This window comes from Parambassis ranga, chromosome 9, assembly GCF_900634625.1.
Source record: "Parambassis ranga chromosome 9, fParRan2.1, whole genome shotgun sequence".
NCBI classification, from domain to species: Eukaryota; Metazoa; Chordata; class Actinopteri; family Ambassidae; genus Parambassis; species Parambassis ranga.
In genome coordinates, this window is record NC_041030.1 from 6,582,696 (window position 1) to 6,604,023 (window position 21,328).

Below are 21,328 nucleotides of genomic sequence, written 5' to 3' on the forward strand. Positions count from 1 at the left end.
GTCATACACTGCCACCTGCTGGGTGTTCTTTATAACTGGCACAGAAGATATATTGTGTTAAAAATAAACACACACTACCTGCAACTGACATGCCAGCTACAGGTTATTTTTATATATATATATATATATATAAAATCCTTATACTGCAAAGCAGCAGTGCAAATGAAAAATGATTTTAAACTTTTATATTTCTAACATTGAGATTTGCCAGCAAAGTTTAGGGTTAAAATCTTAGTATTGCACATGGCGACATTCATCAAGCTGCAACAAATGTAGGAAAGGCACAGAACATAGAAAAATATGAGCCCTACCACATCTACTCTTTGGTCTAAAGCTCGCAATAGAAACCTGCAGCAGTAGAATAAGACAAAACAACATGAACTTCCTACAGGAAGAGTGTTTAAATAAAATTAGAGCACCCATTTAGTGAAAAGAAGCCCTTAAAGGAGAGTATATTGCACAAACTTTTTTCCTCAATGTGACTCAAAATCACATTAAATTTACAAAAATAATGAGCTACAATCCATCTTTCCATTAGCGATATGATTATCTTTATCTATCTTAGCTGGCACAGAGGCAGGATACACTGAACAGACTGCCAGGCACACAATCACAGAAAGAGAAATCCCGGACAGGCAGGAGAGAAGGCGTAAAGAGAAAGGAGGTTCAAACTCTCTAGATTATACTTAGATACTCAGGTTTCTCTACATCAAATTATTGGCTGATCACTGCACCTTGCAAAATGACCTGATTTTGAACAGATTCATTCTATCTGCACTCTTATGGCTGCATGTCTGATGGCTTTGTTTCCTTTACTGCTTGTGAGGCACTTGTTGAAGATCAGCACTTAGAATGGCCTTTGGAGAAGTCCTCCCAAACACGCAGCAGCTCTGATGGCTTGAATCCGTTGACAATGACCAAGCCGGCAAAGGTGCACCTGTCATACTCCAGGTTTTGAATTACAAACAGGTTCCTGAGGGACAGCAGACTGAAGGAGTACACCGGCTGCACGGCCAGCACGTGCAGACACAAGCCCACGTAGACGTCCTCCAGAGGGATCGCTCGGACAAACCTGGACGCCCAGGAGATCCTTCCTGCCAGGTCAGTGGAGAACACGTACCCAGCTCCGGACACGTAGGGAGGGAAGCTGTCCTCCGAGTACAGCTCCTCTGACAGGTACCATCTGCTGTTGGGGTCCCTCCTGGGCTTACCATCTCGGATCACTGACCCTGTGATGAAGCCCTGCCTGGGGGAGTCCTTCAGCCGTCTGATGAGGTAGAAGACATTTACAAAGATGTCTGCGTCCACCTTCATGGCGTAGGAGGCGGTGGGGCAGTGGGTCATCAGCCACTTCATCATCATCATGGTCTTGATCGTCAGGTTGTGGTAACTATCCACAAAGTTCATCTGGATGATGTCCTTATAATGCCTGCTCTCCTCCTCCAGCTGTTCCTGCTGGGGGGTCAGCTGCCCCCCTTCTGGCAGACCTGCATAGAACAGAGTCAGGGTGTCCTGACCTGAGGATCCCCATGTTTTCCTCACAGCCTGCCTTGCTGCAGCCTCCTGAGGGCCCACTGGGACCATGAAAACCAGGAACGGGCTTTTTTTCCGGCACACATCCGGCTGGTTGAGAAGGTACTGGTATGTGTGCGGGGAAATGAGCCGGTAGTCCTCTGCCGGAAGTGGGCTGGGCTCGGTTTGTTTACTCAGTGCTGCTATACCTGTACTCACTAAGATCCGAGCGGACAGGACGAGCACAGCCGAAGCGCACAGTAACTTCACTAACCTCCAGGAAAAAGTTGTCCGCATCGCTCAACTGGTGAACTTCTTTATTCTGTCATAACCACGCAGGCCTCCAGCATGTCTTCCTCAGGGCTCAGAACCGGACAAACGGCTCTCGTGGCCACTCCCTCCGGAAGAACCCGGAGAAACAAGAAGCTCCGCGAGATGCCCGACTGAACCCGAGTACTGCCGAGCGAGGGTAGACCGGTGAGACGAGAAACCAAATAGGGCTCGGCTCAGAGCGGAGGATTTGATTTATGTATTAAAAATTGAAAACCTGAATAACAGACCATTCTTTTGCACATAATAAGTAGTTGTTCAACATTAGGTGGTATTTGTTAGCTAATGGTGTTGGCATAAACTCAGAAACACTGAAACATTCATAAATACAACATAAATTGAGTCGTTCTCCAGTATGATGTTCCTGTCCTAAATGTATTAAAATATTTTCCCATATCTGCCTGTGAGACTTTCATTTCTGTTCTTGTCATTTTGTGAGTTGTGACATTTTATGAGTGTTTGTGTGTGTGTCAGCTAAATAAAGTGACTCCATATGTGGTGTCTGCACATCTTCTGCAGTCACAGAATAAACCTGTAGACATAGACACTACTTTGACACCTGTACTGTATATAAAAAGTTGGTACTATGGCAGTGACTGAATGTGTTCATTTGCCCAGCAGATGGCATATTCACTGTTTGATTGTGGCCTCCAAGAGTGAACCTTTTGGTGAAGAATTGGGCTGGAAAGCCCTCAGTGATTCATGGGGTTTCATTTTGCCATCACCACTAACTTGAGACACTGAGTGAGCCAGTGTGGGGCGTCAGCTACAGGAAGAAAGCGAACAGGGCAGCAATCGCTGCAAAGAAAAAACAAATATGTTAGATACACCTGATCTCATCACCCTTCATCAGACTTTACAAATACTTAATGGTCTGGACAGGGAACCACTAGAAAAGGAGGTCAGCAAACACATGTGGTGGTCCACATAATCCAGTCGATTTATGAATCAATCATTGCAGAATCCCCAAATAACAGGATTTCTGTTAGGGATCCTTCACATTTTTAGAAATACAAATAATTTAATATTGAGCCCAGCTAATCCAGAGAGTGGTAGATAAAACCCGTCAACATCCTCCTTTTGAACAAACTGTTTTATTGTAATACAGCTTACAGAGAAACACCTGTTGTTCACCCAGTTATAAACAAACAAAACAATAAAAACAAACTTAATTTACACAAGCATTCTTTAGAAGGTCAGTGGTTTAGTATCCTGCCACAGCAGGAGGGGGGTCGTGGGTATTGGGGAGGGGCATAAACAGTAACTAGTTCTCTAGTTTTGGCCTGTCCAAACACTATTTTCATCAACATAAGCATAGAGACCTTACTATGACAACTGGAATTCAATTTATTGAATTGGCCTTTTTTCTTTTTTTCTTTTTTTTTTTTTTACATTTCGAGCATCACATAACATTCTCTTGTTCCACATATATGTACTGTATTCACATTTTGCAAAAAGAACAAACAAAATAATGTCATCACCGCATGTCATTATATACTGAACTATAGGTCCTGCCTCGGATTGGTGAGAGATTTTATTTTCTCTTTTTCAAAGAAATACTGTGGCTGCAGCATGATGCCTTCAAGGACTCACATGGATGGATGGAAACCTCACCGTCCGTGCGGACGTGGAGGGTAAAATACTTTTCAGTCTCACTTCAGATGTTGGGTCGTGCAGAGGGGGGAACAGGGGACCTGTGGGGGGGTAGACTGAGGGAACCTGGGGGAGAATAAAGTGACACTGAGATGAGTTAAGCCGCACAAAGACAAAACAAATGAGAAGTTAGAGATATCAGAGTAGAGCCATCGGATGAACAGTAATAGAATTTGTCTGATAGTCCAGCTGAGCTGTGCCATATTATCGCTTTTATCAAAGAGGCCCTGATCCTAAACAAGGCCGCATTTGTGCAATAAACAGCCTGTTTGTTTTCTGTAAAAACCCCAAACATGGTATGGATGTGAACTGGGGATCTGTATTATGATGACTGTACATTGATCTGACTGCCCGAGCTGCACTCACGCCTCCAAAACAAATGCTGCAACACAAAAGACGGGATCAGGATCAGGTGAGTTGAAGGAGCTCTCTTTGGTGCGTGAATAGAATCCATGTGGGCTTTAATTTAAGTCCAGTCTGTCATTGTGTTGTCAATTTCCGCAATGGCAGCATTTGCATAAGCATGTGACTGGGTAAGTGGGGTCTGTGGGTCTGTGGGAAAAGTGTTGGTTTTGCGTGGAGGCAGCAGGGCTCTTGGCAGTGGCTTTGGTCGCTGCATGGTTGGTAGTTGTTGGAGTTGAGGTGGATTATGGGGAGTCCAGACAGTAGCAGTAGCAGTGTTGTTGTCGGTTGGTGAACTTCCTGGATCATTTATGACCGTTTCCTTCTTCCCTCCAGGTTTCTAAAGTTGGATGGCCGGATCTTCATCTCAGCAAACTCGATGGAGTGCTCGTGGCCTTTCCAGTGGAACCAGTTCACTCCCTGGAGAGGTGGAAAAATATATTACAATATGAGGGAGCAGTGGAGGGACACTACAACATGTCAAGACCTATCTAAAATATTTAAACAGTTAAGAAAAAGACAAAGCAGTCATTTCCTGCATCTGTGTCACATGGACATTTTCAGTCCTACTTTAGCGGGCTACCAGCAGGTGTGTCTATTGATTCTAGTGGAAGATGTGACAGTGATCTTTTCTGGACATCGACAGACATTCGACATTTTATTTTTCAACTGATTTATCCATCCATCATCCAAACCTGCTTCGTCCTGCAGTGCAGGGTCATGGGGGGCTGGAGTCTATCCTAGCTATCTATGAGTGAGAGGCGGGGTACTCCCTGGGCAGGTCACCAGTCCATCACAGGGCAACATACACAGGTAACCATTTACCTGTGTACGTTGCACTCACACGTACGAGCAATTTAGAGTGACCAATTGACCTAACAAGCACGTCTTTAGAATGGGAAGGGAAAATAAACGTGTTTAGAGACTTGCCTGGGTCTGAGCAGATTTCACAACTAATGTACACAAACTCTAATTTTTGTAAGGCTAAATATTGGTGTTAGCTGTGTACACCTCTCATATTAGCAAAAAGAAATAAAACAGCTGTAAATTACTGAGACTGGAAGCATGTAACATTTCATACTGTAATGCATCATCTGGGGTATCCATTCCCTAATAATGTGCACAATTTCTACTACTACGATTACTGTTGTGATTCACTGTTGATTCAGTGTGTCTGCAGTACACCTTTCTACCACATGAGGGAGCTTGCTGACTTTGTACCACACTAATAAGGGGAAAAGGGAAATGTCCCAAAAAAGGTCCTGAGAATGTAACCCTCCAGGACTAATGAAACTTCATTAGGGATCCAGAGAACCTCTTCAAACACAAACAAACCCTGTTCATGAATACTGGAGTACATCAGAGTACAGTCTCTTTATCTCCATTGAGGAACGTCTGCTCCTAATTTCACAGATGGTTTTACCTGCACTGAACCAGACCGTACCTTGCTGTGACTGTTATCTCCGTATCGTCCCATCAGGTTGACTCTGTGGCAGTTTTTATACCAGAAGGCTCCCTTATAGGACAGAGCACAGTTGGTGACAGCGATGTCGTTGTCATGGTCATAAGTGGAGAATGGGCGGCCGTGGTGGTAGGTCATAGAGTCACCTGCAGAGAGTGCACAGCTACTGTAAGGAATCGTTTTCCACAAATAGGGCAGGGATGGAACAAAGACAGACTAAGGCTGTGTGACTTTGGTGTAGGCTTTACCTGCCGTCCCGCCATATCCTCCTACATGGACCTTGTAGCGGGTCCGAGGTTCAGAGACAGAGAACTTGTCATAATGGGCGTAGGCCGTCTCTCCCTTGTCGCGGAGGTCAACCCGCAGCTCGTACTGACCTCCAGCTGTGATCTTATGCAGGTTGGATAGACCTGGGCAAAACAGGAGCTATGTTAGCTGAACAAAGTGTTGACAATAATGTTTAACACTAAAAAAAAAATTAGAATTTGTGAATTTGAAGGATTTGGATGACTTAAAATATAAATTACTGGCAGTGAACACTGCTAAAAATACTCAATAGTTGAATGACTTGAGTATGACTTTGTCCTCATGTGTAGTAGACTGTCATACTGTGCTATAAAATTACCCAGCCAGAATTCATCCCTCATGTCTCCAAAGCCAGCTGTGTAATTCTTCCAGTTGCGGAAAAACTCCACCCTGCCACTCTGACGGCGGAGGAAAACCTGCACAGAAAAACTCATGCTGTAATTTATTTATTTATTTGTGAGGTTTAAGAACTAATAAAAATCCATTAACATAATGCTTAATTGAAGCTTTATAAAAGAGTTGTCAACATATCAAACAGACAACAGGAAATATTTTCATTCACTTTGATATGAATAAAGTCCTTGGCCGTAAAACTAAAACTAAACGCTGAAAACAGCTAAAAATACTTTGAGGAGATCAGCATAGTTTCATACAAAATGATCAAGAAAACTGTCACCAAGAGCAACAAGAGCATTAATTGCAATCAATGTCAAGCTCACAAAGGAACCATCATGTTCCTATCAGGTAAGAAAACTTACAATCCATCCCCCTCCGTCAGTGCTCATGTCGCAGTAGACCTGCAGGGGCTGGCTCTCATCTCCACTCAGGTAGATGGTGTACAGACCTGAGGAGGTGTCGCCATTCAGCAGGGCCTGGGAGCAGTCCCTGGGATGTCTGTACAGCACGCCAGCTATACACACATACAGAAAATTATTCAAAAACAGTGGACCACACTGCTTTGTTGTTTTGTTTTGCAAGTGCCTTCACTTAATTCACATACTGAACAGTTAAAAAAACAAACATTGTAACTCAGAGGCCTCTGGTACTTTGCTACTATGAGGTTTGGACTCACAGTTTAGTTACAGCATAGCAACAGTGTACAACTCTTGTTTCCTCCTTCTAACTAACTAACTAACTTTCTATGGAGAAAATCAATGTTACATTTGAATAGTGAAAATTTTGTTGCAATCATAGTAATGGTGTGGACATTATTCATTGTCTGACACCAGTGTAGGACCAATACAATACAACAGAATGAGATTTCTGTCCTGGTGAACTCAGCACATGCCCAGTACTCTGGATTTTAGCAGTGCCTAGATGTGTAACAAAGGCTTACAGTGTAAAAAGTTTGTCATCTGAGGTGGAAGAGTTGTGCGTGTCCTTGTCTGTACTCACTGGTGGTGAAGACAGTAGTGACAACTCTACTTCTCTTGGGACCAGCAATGGCCTGCAACTTGACTGAATATTCTGTGGAGGCTCTGAGCTGAGCCATGTTGTATGACACTGCATTGGGGCTCAGGACCACCTCCTGGAGAACAAAACAGGTTCACATGTTTTCTTGTATTTTGTATACTACATCAGTACATCAGTCTATCGTCTACTGACCCGGATGGACCCATCTGACTCAGACTCAAAGCTGAGGATATAACTGGTGATGTCAGCACGAGGAGGCTTCCATGTCAGCAAGCTGCTCTCCGTCTGGATGTTACTGGCTGCTAGGTCCTGAGGGGCGTCCACGTCTGAAAACACAGCAGGTGCAGTTACAATTCATGCAAGCCACCGTAGTAACAAACATGTCAGGAAAGATACAAACCGGTGGTGAACTCAGTCGTAGTGGCTGCACTCTTGGCCAAGTCCCTCACAGCATAGACCTTCACAGTGTAGTGTGTCGCTGGCGTCAGAGAGCTCATCTCATACTCCACCACATTTCCTGACACACGCTCCATCACTGGAGCCACTGGGACACACACATTCAGTCACACATCAAACACAGTACAAGATGCAGGACAAGAAGTGGTGGAGGTTGTTTTTAGAAGTACAAATTACTCATTTCATCATTTCACTCTCCACTTTTACAACTAGCAAAATTTAGTAAAACAGTAAATCATACAACCCCTTGTTTTGTGCACACGAGTGTGTACATACCTGAGTCTGCACTGTAGGTGATGACGTAGCCATCAACAGTAGCAATAGCGGGCTGCCACAGCAGTAGAGCTTCAGTGTCAGTGATGTTGACTGCAGTCAGACCACGAGGCTTATCCAGAGCTATGACACACACACAGTCAGTCACTCAGTATTACAGTGTCAGATGTGTCAATGTGTGTGTTAAAGTGCAAACTACCTGTGGTGACACTGTCAGATCCAGGCTCGCTCTCCCTCTGACCCTTGACTGCAACGACTGTGACCTCATAAGTGACCCCAGGAGTCAGGTTTGGTAATACAGTCTGAGAGTCAGAGCCACCCACCGTCAGCGTCTTAGCGTTACCTAGGAGACACGCAGCTCATGTCATACAACTTTGTGTTTATTTCAAATGATTTTGCTGCCTGTTGATTTTTTTCATATATATGACTGCTATATTAAATTGTCCCACAATTAAATGTACATGATTTCTCACAATGATTCTAAAAACCTGGACAAGATGTTTACATCGTAAACACTGGATTATATCCATGTTACTCTAACCCATGTACTCCCAATGATTATAATAACCACTTAGGTTTGATGGGCAAAATATAATGGAATTAACTGAATAAATGTATATTTCACCAAATACAATGTATTCTCTTCAAAATCTTTGTATGCCACTCCAGATGTTTGACTATTTGCATCTGCAAAGGAACAATTCCTTGTTATTATTTTTAATATTATATATTCAGTATGCTGAGACATTGTTCTAAAAAAGTGAGGTCTATAACATTGACTGCTTTTTTCCCCCCTGCTAATTATTTGAATGTCTCCTCTCAGTCCCCCATACATAAGAAATGTCTATAAGTAGTCAATAGGGGGCAGCATCAGCCTGTTAGTTTAGAAAGAGTTCTGATGGTGGACTGGTGGAACATCAGTGATGGCAAAGTGAGAAAGGTGAAATAAAAACATATGCTGGTTTCTAAATGGTCGATCTGTTTATGGGATGAATTGCTTGTAACATCCCTTAAGATATAGAACATTTTCTTTCAATTAAATCAGAGATACTATATCAATGGATCCACATTTTGACGTTTGACCACACTCATACAGATACTGACCTCCGTGGGCAGGCACGTAAGTGACCTGGTAGCTGTCTACCCGAGCTCTTGGAGTCACCCAGTGAACTGTGGCAGATGTGTCGGTGACATCTGAGAAACGGATGCCCTTGGGTGAGCCCATGTCTGGCAGAAATAAGACAGCAGGTAGGGGGGGAAATAGACAAAGAAGAGGAGATTTAATTAATACGTGTGGTGCCTTCTGAAACAAATGTGTGTCAGCGAACATCAATAAAGGTTCCAAGGAGTCTTCCCTGCGACAGAATGAAGTAGCAGGCAGGAAAAGAGGCACACAGATTCTGTTATTGTAGCCAGGGCAGATCCACCCCTGAAAGGCAAGAGAGAGCGCAGGGGAGAGTGAGGTAGACAGACAAAGGGGGCCCGGGGAGGCCCGGGCTCTCACAGAGACACCCTTCCCAGTTAACAGCAAGGACACAGTATCTTGCGTGACAGACCTGAGGAGATTAACTTGCCCCCATTTCATGGCAACACAAAAGTGAAACATGCGCCACGCAACCCAAGAGCAAAGCCATACCCTGAGGGAGAAAAAGACTACCACCTTCCCCCTCCCTCCAACCACCACCTCCTTTTCAACAAGAGACACTAGGGGCCAGGCAGTCAAAGACAACATTTGGAAGGACAAATGGACAGAGACGACACAACGAAAAAAACTGAGTAAATGTCCTGAGTGGGGTCATGGATGATAATAAAGGCCTTTTCTATCTGTACTTGGATTTAGCTTTAGATGAAGCCACTCAGGAGCACTGACGTATAGACACAGAACACAAACACCTTTGAGAGTGACCCTCACAGTGTTGTTTGGTTAGTACCCGCAGATCTGTGGTATCAAGGACACAGGTTAGAACACAGACACCAATCCACATTGACTACACTAACAAGACACATTCAGAGTCCCCGTCTACAGCGTGGACTTTCCATGTTCTCTACCTGTTCTCACCCCCTCCACTACAGACTTGGAGAGTCTTGCCAAAATGAGCCCAAAGATCTCAATTGTGTACTCTGTGTCTTCTGTGAGGTCTGTCAGCGTCACGTTCCTCTCCTCGCCACCCAACACCAGCTCTCTTGGTTGGCCCTCATCCTGACTGACCATTATGACAAAGGTGTCAAAGGCGTCCTCTTCAGCCACCCAGGCCAGCCTGAAGCTGTCGGAGGTGATGTCGGAGACTAGGAGAGCCTGCACCTCCGGTTCTGCCTCTGAGTGACATTGATGGGGTTAAAGTGTGTCTTCCTCTTCTGTGAAACTTAGAGTACTTTGACATTTAAGGAAAATGGCAGCAAAGAGAATGTAGAGTATTTTAGGATGGAGTTTTAGCGCAGAGGCACAGAAGGAAGAAATTAAGTTAAAGCAACAGAGGGGTCGTTTGATGAGCAACACAGAAGAATAAAGCAGACAGAAACAAACCTGTTGAATTAAAAATTACCATTGTCTTTACATAGTAACTCCTCTGAGAACTTAAGTAAGCAACAATGGAAAAGTAACTGATGACCTTTCAAGCTGTCATCAGTCATTTGCCAACACTCTCCAAGAGTACAAAATTTGACCATCACAATTAGGTCAAACTCTGTTTATGGCCAGCAACTTCCAGTGATGATGTAAGAAGATGTAAATGTGCTGGTCAGGATGGAAACTTTTTTTTTACCATGTTAGCGAAGAAAAGAGCGGAGAAGCTTGTCACAGACAGGAAAGCAGTTTTAGTGTCTAAACCTAACCAAGCAGTATCAATGCTCTTACCAAAAACTAAAGCAACCGATGGATATAATGCAACAGGAAAGATAAACCTGTTTCACATTGGTGAAGGTCTGTCCTTTGCATGAGGATGTGTGGACTTCATGATTACAAACACCTTCTGCTAAAGTGTAGTTAGGTTAGTGATGCCATAACAGTTTGCAATTGCAATTTATTTGATCAAAGTTGACCTTGTTGCTAAAAATACTCTGCTCTAAGTCTTTTAATCTTTACAAATTGTAAGTGGAATAAACTGATTCTGCAATATTAAATGTTGGTGTGTTCAGGCTTAGTGGAACACATTTTGGGCCAGGCTCCTTGAGGTACACTTGAAATAATTAAAAGTGAGCTTTGAAAAAATACATCTGAGGGGTTTTCAAATAAAGAAGCTCATATAATGTATAGTACAGTAGAGACTTTGTGCATACAGATGAGAGTGTGTGTGCACATGGAGCTGTAAAAGCTGGTGGTTAAGCAGTCATTAGCAGCAGCTAATAATGGCAGTGATAGGAAGAGAGGCTGAGAAACAGCAGGAGCTTACAGCTGCTGGAGATAAAGCTCTGTTTCTCCAGAGGATGAGACCGCTGCTGCTAATTAGTCAGAGAAACTTCCGGTAGAAGCACAGATGGATACACGGACTGGACAGAGCTTAAATCAGTCTGGATAGAAGCAGATATAAGTGGGCTCAGGAAAGGCTTTAGCCCAGCGCCACTGCTCATTAAAACAGTACACCAAATGTGAGGGTCTCAGGGGTCCTTGAACTAGACTGAAACCCCTTTTTTTCATTGTGAGGGGAAAAAGCGTGAGGCATTTGTTGTGAGAAGAAGCGGTGGAAATGAGAAGCAGAGTAGACAAATCCCAGGGAGCTGTCACTCTTCATTAGCCGCCGGGTGGCTTTAGCTGGTCAGTGGAAGAGAGGGAGGGACACATCCATCAGCTAACATGTGCTAGCTTGCTACTGATTTCACCCACCCTCCTGCCCCCCCCCCCCCCCCCCCCCCCCCTTCACTGCACAACCATCACCACCCTCCCCTCAAGACCTGAGGGAACACAATCCCCTCACTAAAAGGAGCCTGTTATTGCAGGAGGTGCATGTTGGCGCCGGTTAACTTGCTGAAAAGGGGGTCTGCAAGCAGAACCCCAAGGCTGTTCCAGCCTCGCCTGATAACTTTATGGGGGAGACTTGTAGTGATTCCAAACGAAACTGAGCCGGACTTGTCCTGGGTGCTGTCCACATCTCTTTGTGGATCCATCAATCATCCCTCCATGTTAAACAAAGTTTCTCCCTTTTTTATAGGAGATGGACTTCATTTTCTCATCACTGTCATCTTCTAGCAGAGTGACGGTGACCACCGTGCATAACATAATCAAATTAGCCAGTGCTTCTGTTCACAAGTTATGGATTAAGCAATGCTAATGAAAAAATGTTAAGATGGTTTCACCACACCATTAGCATGCAGACAATGGGGCCAATGTTGAGCGCATGCCATTTTCTGCGTGGCCCCAGAAGCCCCTGGCACCCCAGCACCAGAGCCCAGGGGCAATGGCAGCATGAGAATGAAGAGCGGTCCAGGCTTGAGGGAGCTGGGGATGCATACAGAAGAGAGGCCTCACACAAAGTGACAAAAGCGCCTCGGGGTTTGTTTTTTTTCTGTCAGTCCTCCCATCGTTCTTCCACTTGACTGATTCTCATCAGTAAAATGCTGAATGTTGGAATAGATGCAGACATAAACATTTTATTTATTTATTTATTTTAATCTTTTGAAGAGGTTGTTTTGGCTTCACTGTTTACAGCCCCCCCATTAGGCCCATATACTGTGATTTATAGTTTGTTAATCATTGATAATAACTGTTATTGGTGCAGTGGGAGGGGAAACCAGTGCACCTGTTATCCCCACTGTTAAGCAGCACACTGGCCATTTAGGTGACGTCTTTCTGCCGGTTCACATAACAGACCAGGTGCTGTTTCAGCCTGGACACGTACCAACAGGCAGACTGACAGCTTAGAGGTGGATCAAACGCATATCTACGCAGCCAGACTAATATAGACTGGATTGGTTTTTGTGTGGGCTCTGCGTTGCAGCGTTAGCCCCTTTTACGATCCCTGCATCAAAGGAAGGGATATGTGGCATGATATGGCTGGGGCGGAGGGTGTTGTTTGGGGATTTGGATTTTGCAGGACAGCTATAAGGCAAGGAGATTGTGTTTACCCTGTGAAGAATAGCTGTGGCTGACAGGTAGATTGTCTTTAAACGCCTTTTTGAAATGAGCTGAAGCTAAACTGTTTGTGCTGAACATGTACTGAATAAAACAAGCTGTATCCACTCTGGTAAAGGTTGAATGGTCTCAAATTTGGGCTCAGTTAACCGTTGCTTAACCTATATTCAAACATGTTTCCACCTATTAACATTTTTGACAATGCTGAATGAATAAACTCCATTTAACAAGTCAACAGGCTGACGCACAGGTTAATGCAGTAGAAGAAGGAGGAGGAAGCAGAGAAAAGAGCGAGGCCCCAGCATCATCGGCGTTGATACCTGTGATGGTGTCTGCAAAGACAGGGTCTAAGAGGGCCCCCCTGTACATGCCGTACAGATTGGCCCTGTACCAGGTGGTGGGTATGAGGCCAGAGATGGCGAGGCTGCGAGCATCAGCGGGCACCGTGTGGTTTTGCCACTCGGCGCCCATCTCTGCATTGGTGACCTCGATTAGAAAGGCCTCGAACGCCCCATCCTCAGCAGACCAGGACAGGAGGAAGCTGTCCCATGATACATCGCTGATAGTGACGTTGGTCACCACTGGCTTCTCCTCTTCTGGGAGATGACAAACACATCAGCACAAAGTGAGCACACAAAAGGTTACATCGATCCGAAGCTGATGCTGACATAAACATTTTTAAAAACCCAGAATTGGTTGGCTGTAGGTCAAAACCTTGCAACACACACACAAAGATTCTTTGGTTTCTTGTTGACAACATGTCATATAAAATACACAAGACAGAATCCCTGCAAAAAGAGGTTAAAGATCTCTTATTTGTATTTCAATCACTTCATTATGCTCTCAGACAAAAAGGACCTTCACTTTGTATAGAGTGGAAATATTCCCGTATTTCCACTACAAAAGGATGGAGGATACAAACAGCCCCATTATCAATGCTGCCTATAGCCATCTCCTCTATATTATCATATAAGTGGGAAGACGTAAAGATGGGAAGTGGCTGGCAGACATGCTGATGCAGCTTTTTGCACATTAATGGCCGTGAATGAGCCATTAACATTTGAAGGTGCAGAGCAGCCCCGCCAGTGCGGCAGAAGTGCGCTGTCCACTTCAAACATATGGGGAGGCCATGCAGAGCCACGTGCAGCAGCCTGTAATTGAAGTCCATTGTGTGTGCAAGCATTCAGAGGGAGCAGATTAGAAAAAGACGGAGATAGATGGCACAGGTAAACATCAAGGCTCCCATTATCCTCTTTTCACAGTGTGACAGAGTGGAGAGTTAATGGGATGGTAGACTATAGAATGTCACGGGATGGAGGGAGCAGGGTCATCCTTTATGGAAACAAAGCATTCTACACTTTACTTAAATCTCACAATTAACATTTAAACGCAGTAACTAAATGTGATATGATTAATGTATTTTTCATCAACTATATTTATCACTTGACAAGCAATGTATGAAAGAAAACTGCACTCTGCATTATGTTTTATTGACTTAATTATGTAATTACAGAGCTTCACATGCTTAGATTAAATAAACCCTTAAATGTTTTTTAACTAAATAAAATGTATTATTAACCATCTAATAGATGTTTGTATTCTGCTTTTAAATGCAAAAGAAAATGAAGCCAGTGTCATATGCAAAACAGAGGTTGTTATATCAGCAACAATAATGTTCTCATACACTTTGTGACACTCAGCCATACACAGGAGTTTTGCTTTTACTTGCTCTTGTTTAGCAACATCCTCCCCTGAGATTTGCTGTTTAATTCTTGTCAAATTGTTGTTTAGTAAGTCAAGATTTTGTTTTGAGTGAAGATCGACGCATGCAGTTAAAGACGTGACATGACAAAATCAAATGGTCCCCTGAGATATCATTATTATATCTTCCATTTGATACATGTTAGTCCCATGCAGTGTGTTTACTGTATGCTGCGGCACAGATCACGTCATTGAACGCAGGACCATGATCTTGCTCTGAACATACATTGTGTTCTCTGTTTCCAGAGAATTTTCAGACCATGCATTCATCATCACATGATGTCACAATATGCAACATGAGTTATGCCTGATAAGATGTATAAATTGACTACAGTGTTCAAAGTTTGCAAGATGACACTCATGTGTGCAACATTTTACAATAATTATATAGCTTTTTAATGTTGCTGTGGATTCAGTATGTTACACTGTGGACTGCAAGTCTTAATCTTTGGTCTATATTTGTAAACACTTTTAAAAAATAACAGTAGCAGTAGTAGTAATAACAGAGTGTCATCAATGAATGAGCACACAATCTGTACCTGAACTGCCATGCTGACAGGAAATTAGGCAGTTCATTTTGACATTTTGAAAGCAGTTTATTATTTGGTATGTTGACTTTTTTGGTGAAGAAGACCACTGTAAATGTGTCATTCTGATAAAAAGAGAATGACAAATGCATGATATGAATATCAACAAATAATTGGGCTTAAAATGAAATGTTGGCCATTGGCTAATAAGCTGAAGCTAAAAGCTAAAAGGAGTTTAACAATATCAATATATTGTGTAGCTATCAGCAAAAGATCAATATTATGCATCCAGAATCAGAATATGTAGAAAACAGAAGTCTGACTCTAATCTTAAAATTAAAAAAAGCAAACCCAGTAAGTCTTTCTCTTTAAAATTCCAGTGGCAACAGTGTTGTAGTGTTTTATGTGTGGGTGCACAATTTTACCAGGCATATTAATATGTGCACTGAATGCTGGGATTAGTGCTGAAACCATTGTTACCTGAGCTTAAAGCTTCCAGTCAGCTGATTAGTTTAAATTATGTTAATCCAGGCCCATGTTTCCTGAATTTCCTGCACATCTTATATTCTAATTGTATAAATAATTGAATAGCAGGAGCACATTTTGGCATTTTTTCTCAGCAGGTCCCTTCGGAAAACAGTTCAACTTCTAGAAATTAGTCCTTTTTAAGGACTTTCAGGTACAAGCAGAAAACCCCCCCACCTCCCCTTGTCCCCCGGCCCCCCCCTCTTTCCTTTAGCCTGTAGTGCGATCAGTGTTTGCGCTACGTGTCTGGAGATGATAAAGGCTGCGTTTTGCCCCGGCCGTGGATTAGTGGGCTGCTGATTTTGGAGACAATGTTTTAACAGGAGACCCAGCATGTGGCCTTTTATCTGACAGACCCACAGTTCATCGTGGTCAAATCGCACAAAACCAGAGGGGAGCGTGGCTCACGCCAACAATTATCACATGAATGAACATTGTGCTGGGTGCACACATGTCCATACAATCCCCCAGACTCACACCGTCACACACACACACAAAATGGATCACACTCAGTCTTTTAAGTCTCTCAATCATACATGATACACATGACCACACACAAGTGGGCCCTGAAGAGTAGACACATGCACATGCGCACTCATTCACACACAGAAGTCTATATTCTCTTCATCTTTGCAGCGTGCAACAAAAAAGTAACAAAAAGCAGTAATTGTAACTCACCAACATTTCCCTCATGCCATATCGATTTTTGCCTGTAGCCATGCGTTTAATGGGCACTCGTTGCATAACTGGAAGATTTACTTGCGAAATATTTGGCTTGGAGGCAGCCTGACCACAGCACGAAGAATATGCCTCAAACACCTCATTTGTCTTTTCTTGTTTTTGTTTTAAAAAAAGCAGGGGAAAAAGAAAAATAATCCCACATGCTATAAATGAGCCTTGGTGGGGGCAGGAAGGTGGTAAAGACAGAGTGACTTACATTCAGAAGCTAACAATGAATTCAATTCATTGCCTCGGTTTGGCTGCAGTACTGAAGGACAAAAACACCAACCTATGGTTAATGAGCACTTCTCTTTTACTCTAACCCTACCAGCTAGACACTTCATGGGAACAGTGGGCTACAGATACGGAGTACTCTGCATGCCAAGTCTCAACTTCAACAAAAAAAAAATCTCACTTATGTAGCACAAAAGTCTATTTTAGTCTATGTGGTACAAAATATGCAATAAGTTCTGGGAGTGCTTTTGCCAAAATAATTGCCTAAAGTGTAAAAAGACTGTAAGTGTATTGTGGTGGTTAACATTGAGTTAGAGCGTCCTGTGTTTAAGGGGAAGAAAACATCGCTAAGCTATGCAAGCAGCTTACTTAGCTGTATGTATTTGCCATTTAAAGCTTTCAGGAAGCAAGTTTGCAACATAGAGGAGGAACTCTGTTTAAGCCAAAAATAAATATTAGGGATGTCCCGATCCGATCACATGATCGGAAATCGGGCCCGGATACGTGATTTCAGACTCGATCGGAATCGGACATTACCTCCCGATCAGGACTCGGATATATACTTATTAGGGCTCTCAAAGTTAACGCCTTCTGTGCAGGGTGGCTCTGTGTCCTGTAGTGCAGGGGTATGACGGCTGCTTTTGGTGCGACATGTCCTGGTTCGAGACATCGATGTGCTGCGTGTGTGAAATCTCCCAGTGTGGCGGCACACACACACACACAGGCCTGTCGCGATAAACAATAAATCAATTAATTGCACGATAAATTAAATGGGCTCGATAAGTTTTTCGGCCGCGATAAATTACATTTGCACGCTTGTTTTCCTCTCTTTCTCTCTCTCTCCCTCTCGCTGCCAAAGAGGCTGGATGACAAAAGGCGTCACTCCGGTGCGTCGTAGCGTATAAAGTGTGCAAAGTCCGGCCGTCGGACTTTATATGGCCTGCGCCTTAAAATGTGTCAAATCAACAGGTAGTTCTTATTTTTAACTCATTGTGTAACGTTTACATGATGTTCTGAGCAGACCACGGTCAGCTCGCTGTCTGCGTCGCCACGGTGCGTCACAGTGCTGCAGGGCTTGGACGCTGGTTACAGCGACACAGAGAGCTGTGAAGCTACACAACACTGGTTCAACACTTCCACACAATTCACCACAAGACTAAACATGCTTATGTACACAACCTGCTCTCAGAGAGAGTCCGTGTTGTATGAGTGAAGTCCTCTGCCTTCTTACTGGCGGCACTCGCTGCAGCGCCACCCAGTCTAGTTCTCTTGCCCAGTCCTCTTGTGCCATCTCTGCTATTTTATGTGTTTTTATGTGTTTTCATGTCTGTACATGGTGGCGTTTTTAAAATTCGCTGATGCGCATACACACACGCAAATGCGTGCGCACACGAACACATGTGCGCACAGGTGAGCCCAGTCCCAGCAGCAGGTAGAGTGCGTGTTGTTTGGCTCTCTGTTGCTCATGACGTGCTGGTTGGTTTGACTTAACTCCATTGACTATGCTCAGATAAGCCATGGTAATAGGCCTACCACTACTCATAATAATAATATTAATATCATTAATAATAACAATAATAATAATAATAGTGTTGATAATTGGGGGCCTTTCCAGTGTTAAATGTTCTTTAGAAATTAAAGTTTATTGATCTTTGAAAGGGTGTACTTGCATTATATGTCATTATCATTATGTTAGTTGAACATTGATTTGACAATATTATCGCTTATCGCAATAATTTCTCTTGGCAATTAATCGCCCAGCAAAATCTGTTATCGTGACAGGCCTACACACACACACACACGGGTTTTGCCGCAATGAGTGCCTTTATAGAAAGTATCGGATCGGGACTCGGTATCGGCAGATACTCAAAATCAAATGACTCAGACTTGGACTCGAGGGCAAAAAAACCTGATCGGGACATCCCTAATAAATATACACATTTCATATTTCCCATAAGCCCAGGATGCCCATTCAAAAAAACAAAATTACAATCTCATGTCATAACTGCACCAGTTTGCCCAATATTGGGCCCTGGGTTCATTATTTATGGCTGCTTCCTGTATAACTGCTATGTAACTATCTCCCAGTTAAGCTATTATTCTAAATAATAAAGCAATTCCTAATCTTAATATTAATACACTGAATATCAGTGTTATAGTCATGTACACAAATGGCTAGTTTGTCCAAAGTAACCAGGATGTTGTTTCTATGACTACATACAACCAAACACAAGTGATGAAATAAGCTGTTCTACACACGTCTGATGTAAAAGTGCTGAGACTAAACAAAATCCCACACTTTGCAAACAGGCACTCAGTTTGGAACTCTGAACATTTTTGCAATGCTGACCTGTGGGTGCTGAGATTGTGGCGGGAACACTGGTCCTGCGGCCCCTCTCTGCGGTGATCTTGATGGTGTACAGCATGCCAGGTGTCAGGCCCCTAAGGGTGTGAGATTCAGAGCTGCTGGGGACAATGTCCTCAGCCTTGTGGCCATCAGCGGAGAGGTAGACCAGTCTGTAGGAGTCCAGTTTGGCCAGGGGGCGCTTCCACTCCAGCATCATGGTGGTCTCAGTCACCTCAGCCACTGTCAGGTCCTTGGGAGCATCCAGGGCTGATGGAAGACCATGAAAAAGATAAAATAAAAGGTGCAAACTAGAAACAAAGCTTGTGGTTTTTATGACCATACTCAGAATCAGGGTTTGATTATTTTTGGCCTTTTAACTTAAAAACTCCAATCAGTTTGTCATTGAGTCTATGTGGACATAGACTCCATTTGAACAACAACAACATTTGAAGAAATTATTATATTTATGAGAATAGACAACTTAACATAATATAATACATAACACCTCCAGCTGTGGTTGTTGCTGGTGGTGTAAATACCTTTCCTCTAATCAATTTTACAGTGCGTCATAAACATGATAATAATAAAAAACCTCACAAACGAGATCTCCCACACAATGAATAGAACGTTTTTGCACACTCATAGAGGTGTGTGTTGTTTATGATCATCTCACCTGTCACTGCGTTGGTGGTTGTAGGCAGACTCTCACGCTCATCTTTCACCGCTGTCACACCCATCCCGTACTCAGTTCCTGGTCTCAGGCCTGCAGAACGAAGCAACATTTAAAAAAAAAACGGAGATAAAAAGCTGTCATGTTTTATTTGTGCATAACCACTGAGGTGCCAGCAAATGAACGGCGGGGAGCCTCTGTAGTCAAGTGACCAGCTGTTTCAGCTAATGGCTTCACTGCCTATGGCAAAAACATAAAAATGCTCTCTTGTGGCTTGATTACACAATAGATTGTGAGCTAATTATGTTTCATGGTAGGCCTGTGCTCACTGCAGAACATCAGCGCTGCATTTGCATTGATGAATCTATAGGGCCCTTGTCGCAGAGCAGACACAGTACTTGCTATGATACAGGGGGCTCCGGAGGCCCTTTGGTCTCTACAATTAAGCCCTCTCTTGGACTTTAATTCCTTTATTAACTCCCACAGAGGTCATCACACACAGAGTCTTGCAGCATGAAATTACACCTAATGCCCAGGAAACTCATTATCAATAAAATCACGAGCGTGAAGGCAATTACAGATAATAAGTGTGTGAAAGAAGTGCTGAGGTGTGTGTGGAGCAGAGGGGGACGTCAGCTGAATGGACACAGTGCTTTATTTTCATGGGATGGGCCTCCCAAGGACAAAGAATTGGGCCAGACAAAGACACTATTGGCCTGATTTTGGAAGCTTTTTTTCCCAGTTTGTGTTTTCCCTAATGCTGTCTAATCCTACCAGGCGGTGCAGAAACAAACAAAAAAGATGAAATGGCACAAAATAGGCACAAAATTGACAGTGACATTTCATTTAATATTTTAATAAAGGCAATCCATTTTGGAAAATGTGTAGGCAGCCGACCGATTAACAGAGAGGGCCACAAACTAAACACACTTTTTTTACTGAAGCTTTTCAGCTGAGTCATTTGAATGCAAAGTGAAAAAGGATGAAAAACAGTGAAAAAAAAACCCTTTCTTTGCTGAGAATATGCAATCAAAAAGAACTTCCTGATCCCCTGAATGCACCAGCATCGTTTCACACTAACAAACTTTACACCTGCTTGTCAAAGCTCTCTGGATGAAATATTCAGAGTAAGGTTTTGTTAGGGGTTGGTAACAGTTACACATGTCAGACTTGGTAAAATAGGCTGTGTGCGGGCTGCTGGGGCATAGATTGTGTCAGTTTTACTTCATGTTGGGTTTAATATAATGACACAAATCAACAGTGGGTTGGAGATGTTATCTGAAGTTCAGTCCTTCATTTTTTTGAAGTTCGCTTTTTTTATTCAGAAGGCTCACAGACCTTCAGTAAGATAGTAAAAATGCATGGATATTGACATAGTGCCATAGAATTCATGTAATATTTAATATTAAACTGAACTGAAAATATGATCTCAGCTGTATTGTTGACTTTATTTGACAAGCTTAGTCAGGTTAGCTTCATCTAGCTTGCTCAGGCTAGTCTATAAAAGTTGTCTTTTGTCATTTTGTTATGATGTCATTATTGACAAGGTTGCAAGCTATAATCATTTACACAGAGACCATAAACCAACATGGATCAAACCTGTTTCCCAACCTTTTAAGCAATGTAGCCATGGGTTACAGAAATTAAATATTGTGTATTTTAATCCAGAATT

General features: G+C 43.1%; 2 protein-coding genes across 4 annotated transcripts in view; both read right to left on the reverse strand.

Moving 5' to 3' along the window:
- Positions 1-122: 122 nt before the first annotated feature.
- b3galt8 (beta-1,3-galactosyltransferase 8) lies at positions 123-1,898 on the reverse strand. The gene has a single exon (XM_028414482.1). The coding sequence runs from the start codon at positions 1,807-1,809 to the stop codon at positions 841-843; it is 969 nt and encodes a 322-aa protein (XP_028270283.1). The 5' UTR covers positions 1,810-1,898; the 3' UTR covers positions 123-840.
- Positions 1,899-2,981: 1,083 nt separating this feature from the next.
- The window catches only part of tncb (tenascin Cb), a 36,285-nt gene continuing 17,938 nt past the window's right edge, over positions 2,982-21,328 (reverse strand). The window contains exons 9-22 of one of the 3 annotated variants that reach the window (XM_028414983.1): positions 19,660-19,749; positions 18,990-19,253; positions 13,193-13,468; positions 8,912-9,034; positions 8,007-8,150; positions 7,811-7,930; positions 7,479-7,622; positions 7,271-7,404; positions 7,061-7,193; positions 6,424-6,575; positions 5,985-6,081; positions 5,608-5,769; positions 5,342-5,505; positions 2,982-4,317 (exon numbers count right to left, since the gene is read on the reverse strand). In XM_028414983.1, the coding sequence (XP_028270784.1) occupies positions 4,207-4,317; positions 5,342-5,505; positions 5,608-5,769; positions 5,985-6,081; positions 6,424-6,575; positions 7,061-7,193; positions 7,271-7,404; positions 7,479-7,622; positions 7,811-7,930; positions 8,007-8,150; positions 8,912-9,034; positions 13,193-13,468; positions 18,990-19,253; positions 19,660-19,749 (2,114 nt within the window). In that variant the 3' untranslated portion in view covers positions 2,982-4,206. Of the gene's footprint in view, positions 4,318-5,341; positions 5,506-5,607; positions 5,770-5,984; positions 6,082-6,423; positions 6,576-7,060; positions 7,194-7,270; positions 7,405-7,478; positions 7,623-7,810; positions 7,931-8,006; positions 8,151-8,911; positions 9,035-13,192; positions 13,469-16,622; positions 16,674-18,989; positions 19,254-19,659; positions 19,750-21,328 lie in introns of all 3 variants that reach the window. The other 2 variants (XM_028414984.1, XM_028414985.1) reach the window with 2 other exon arrangements.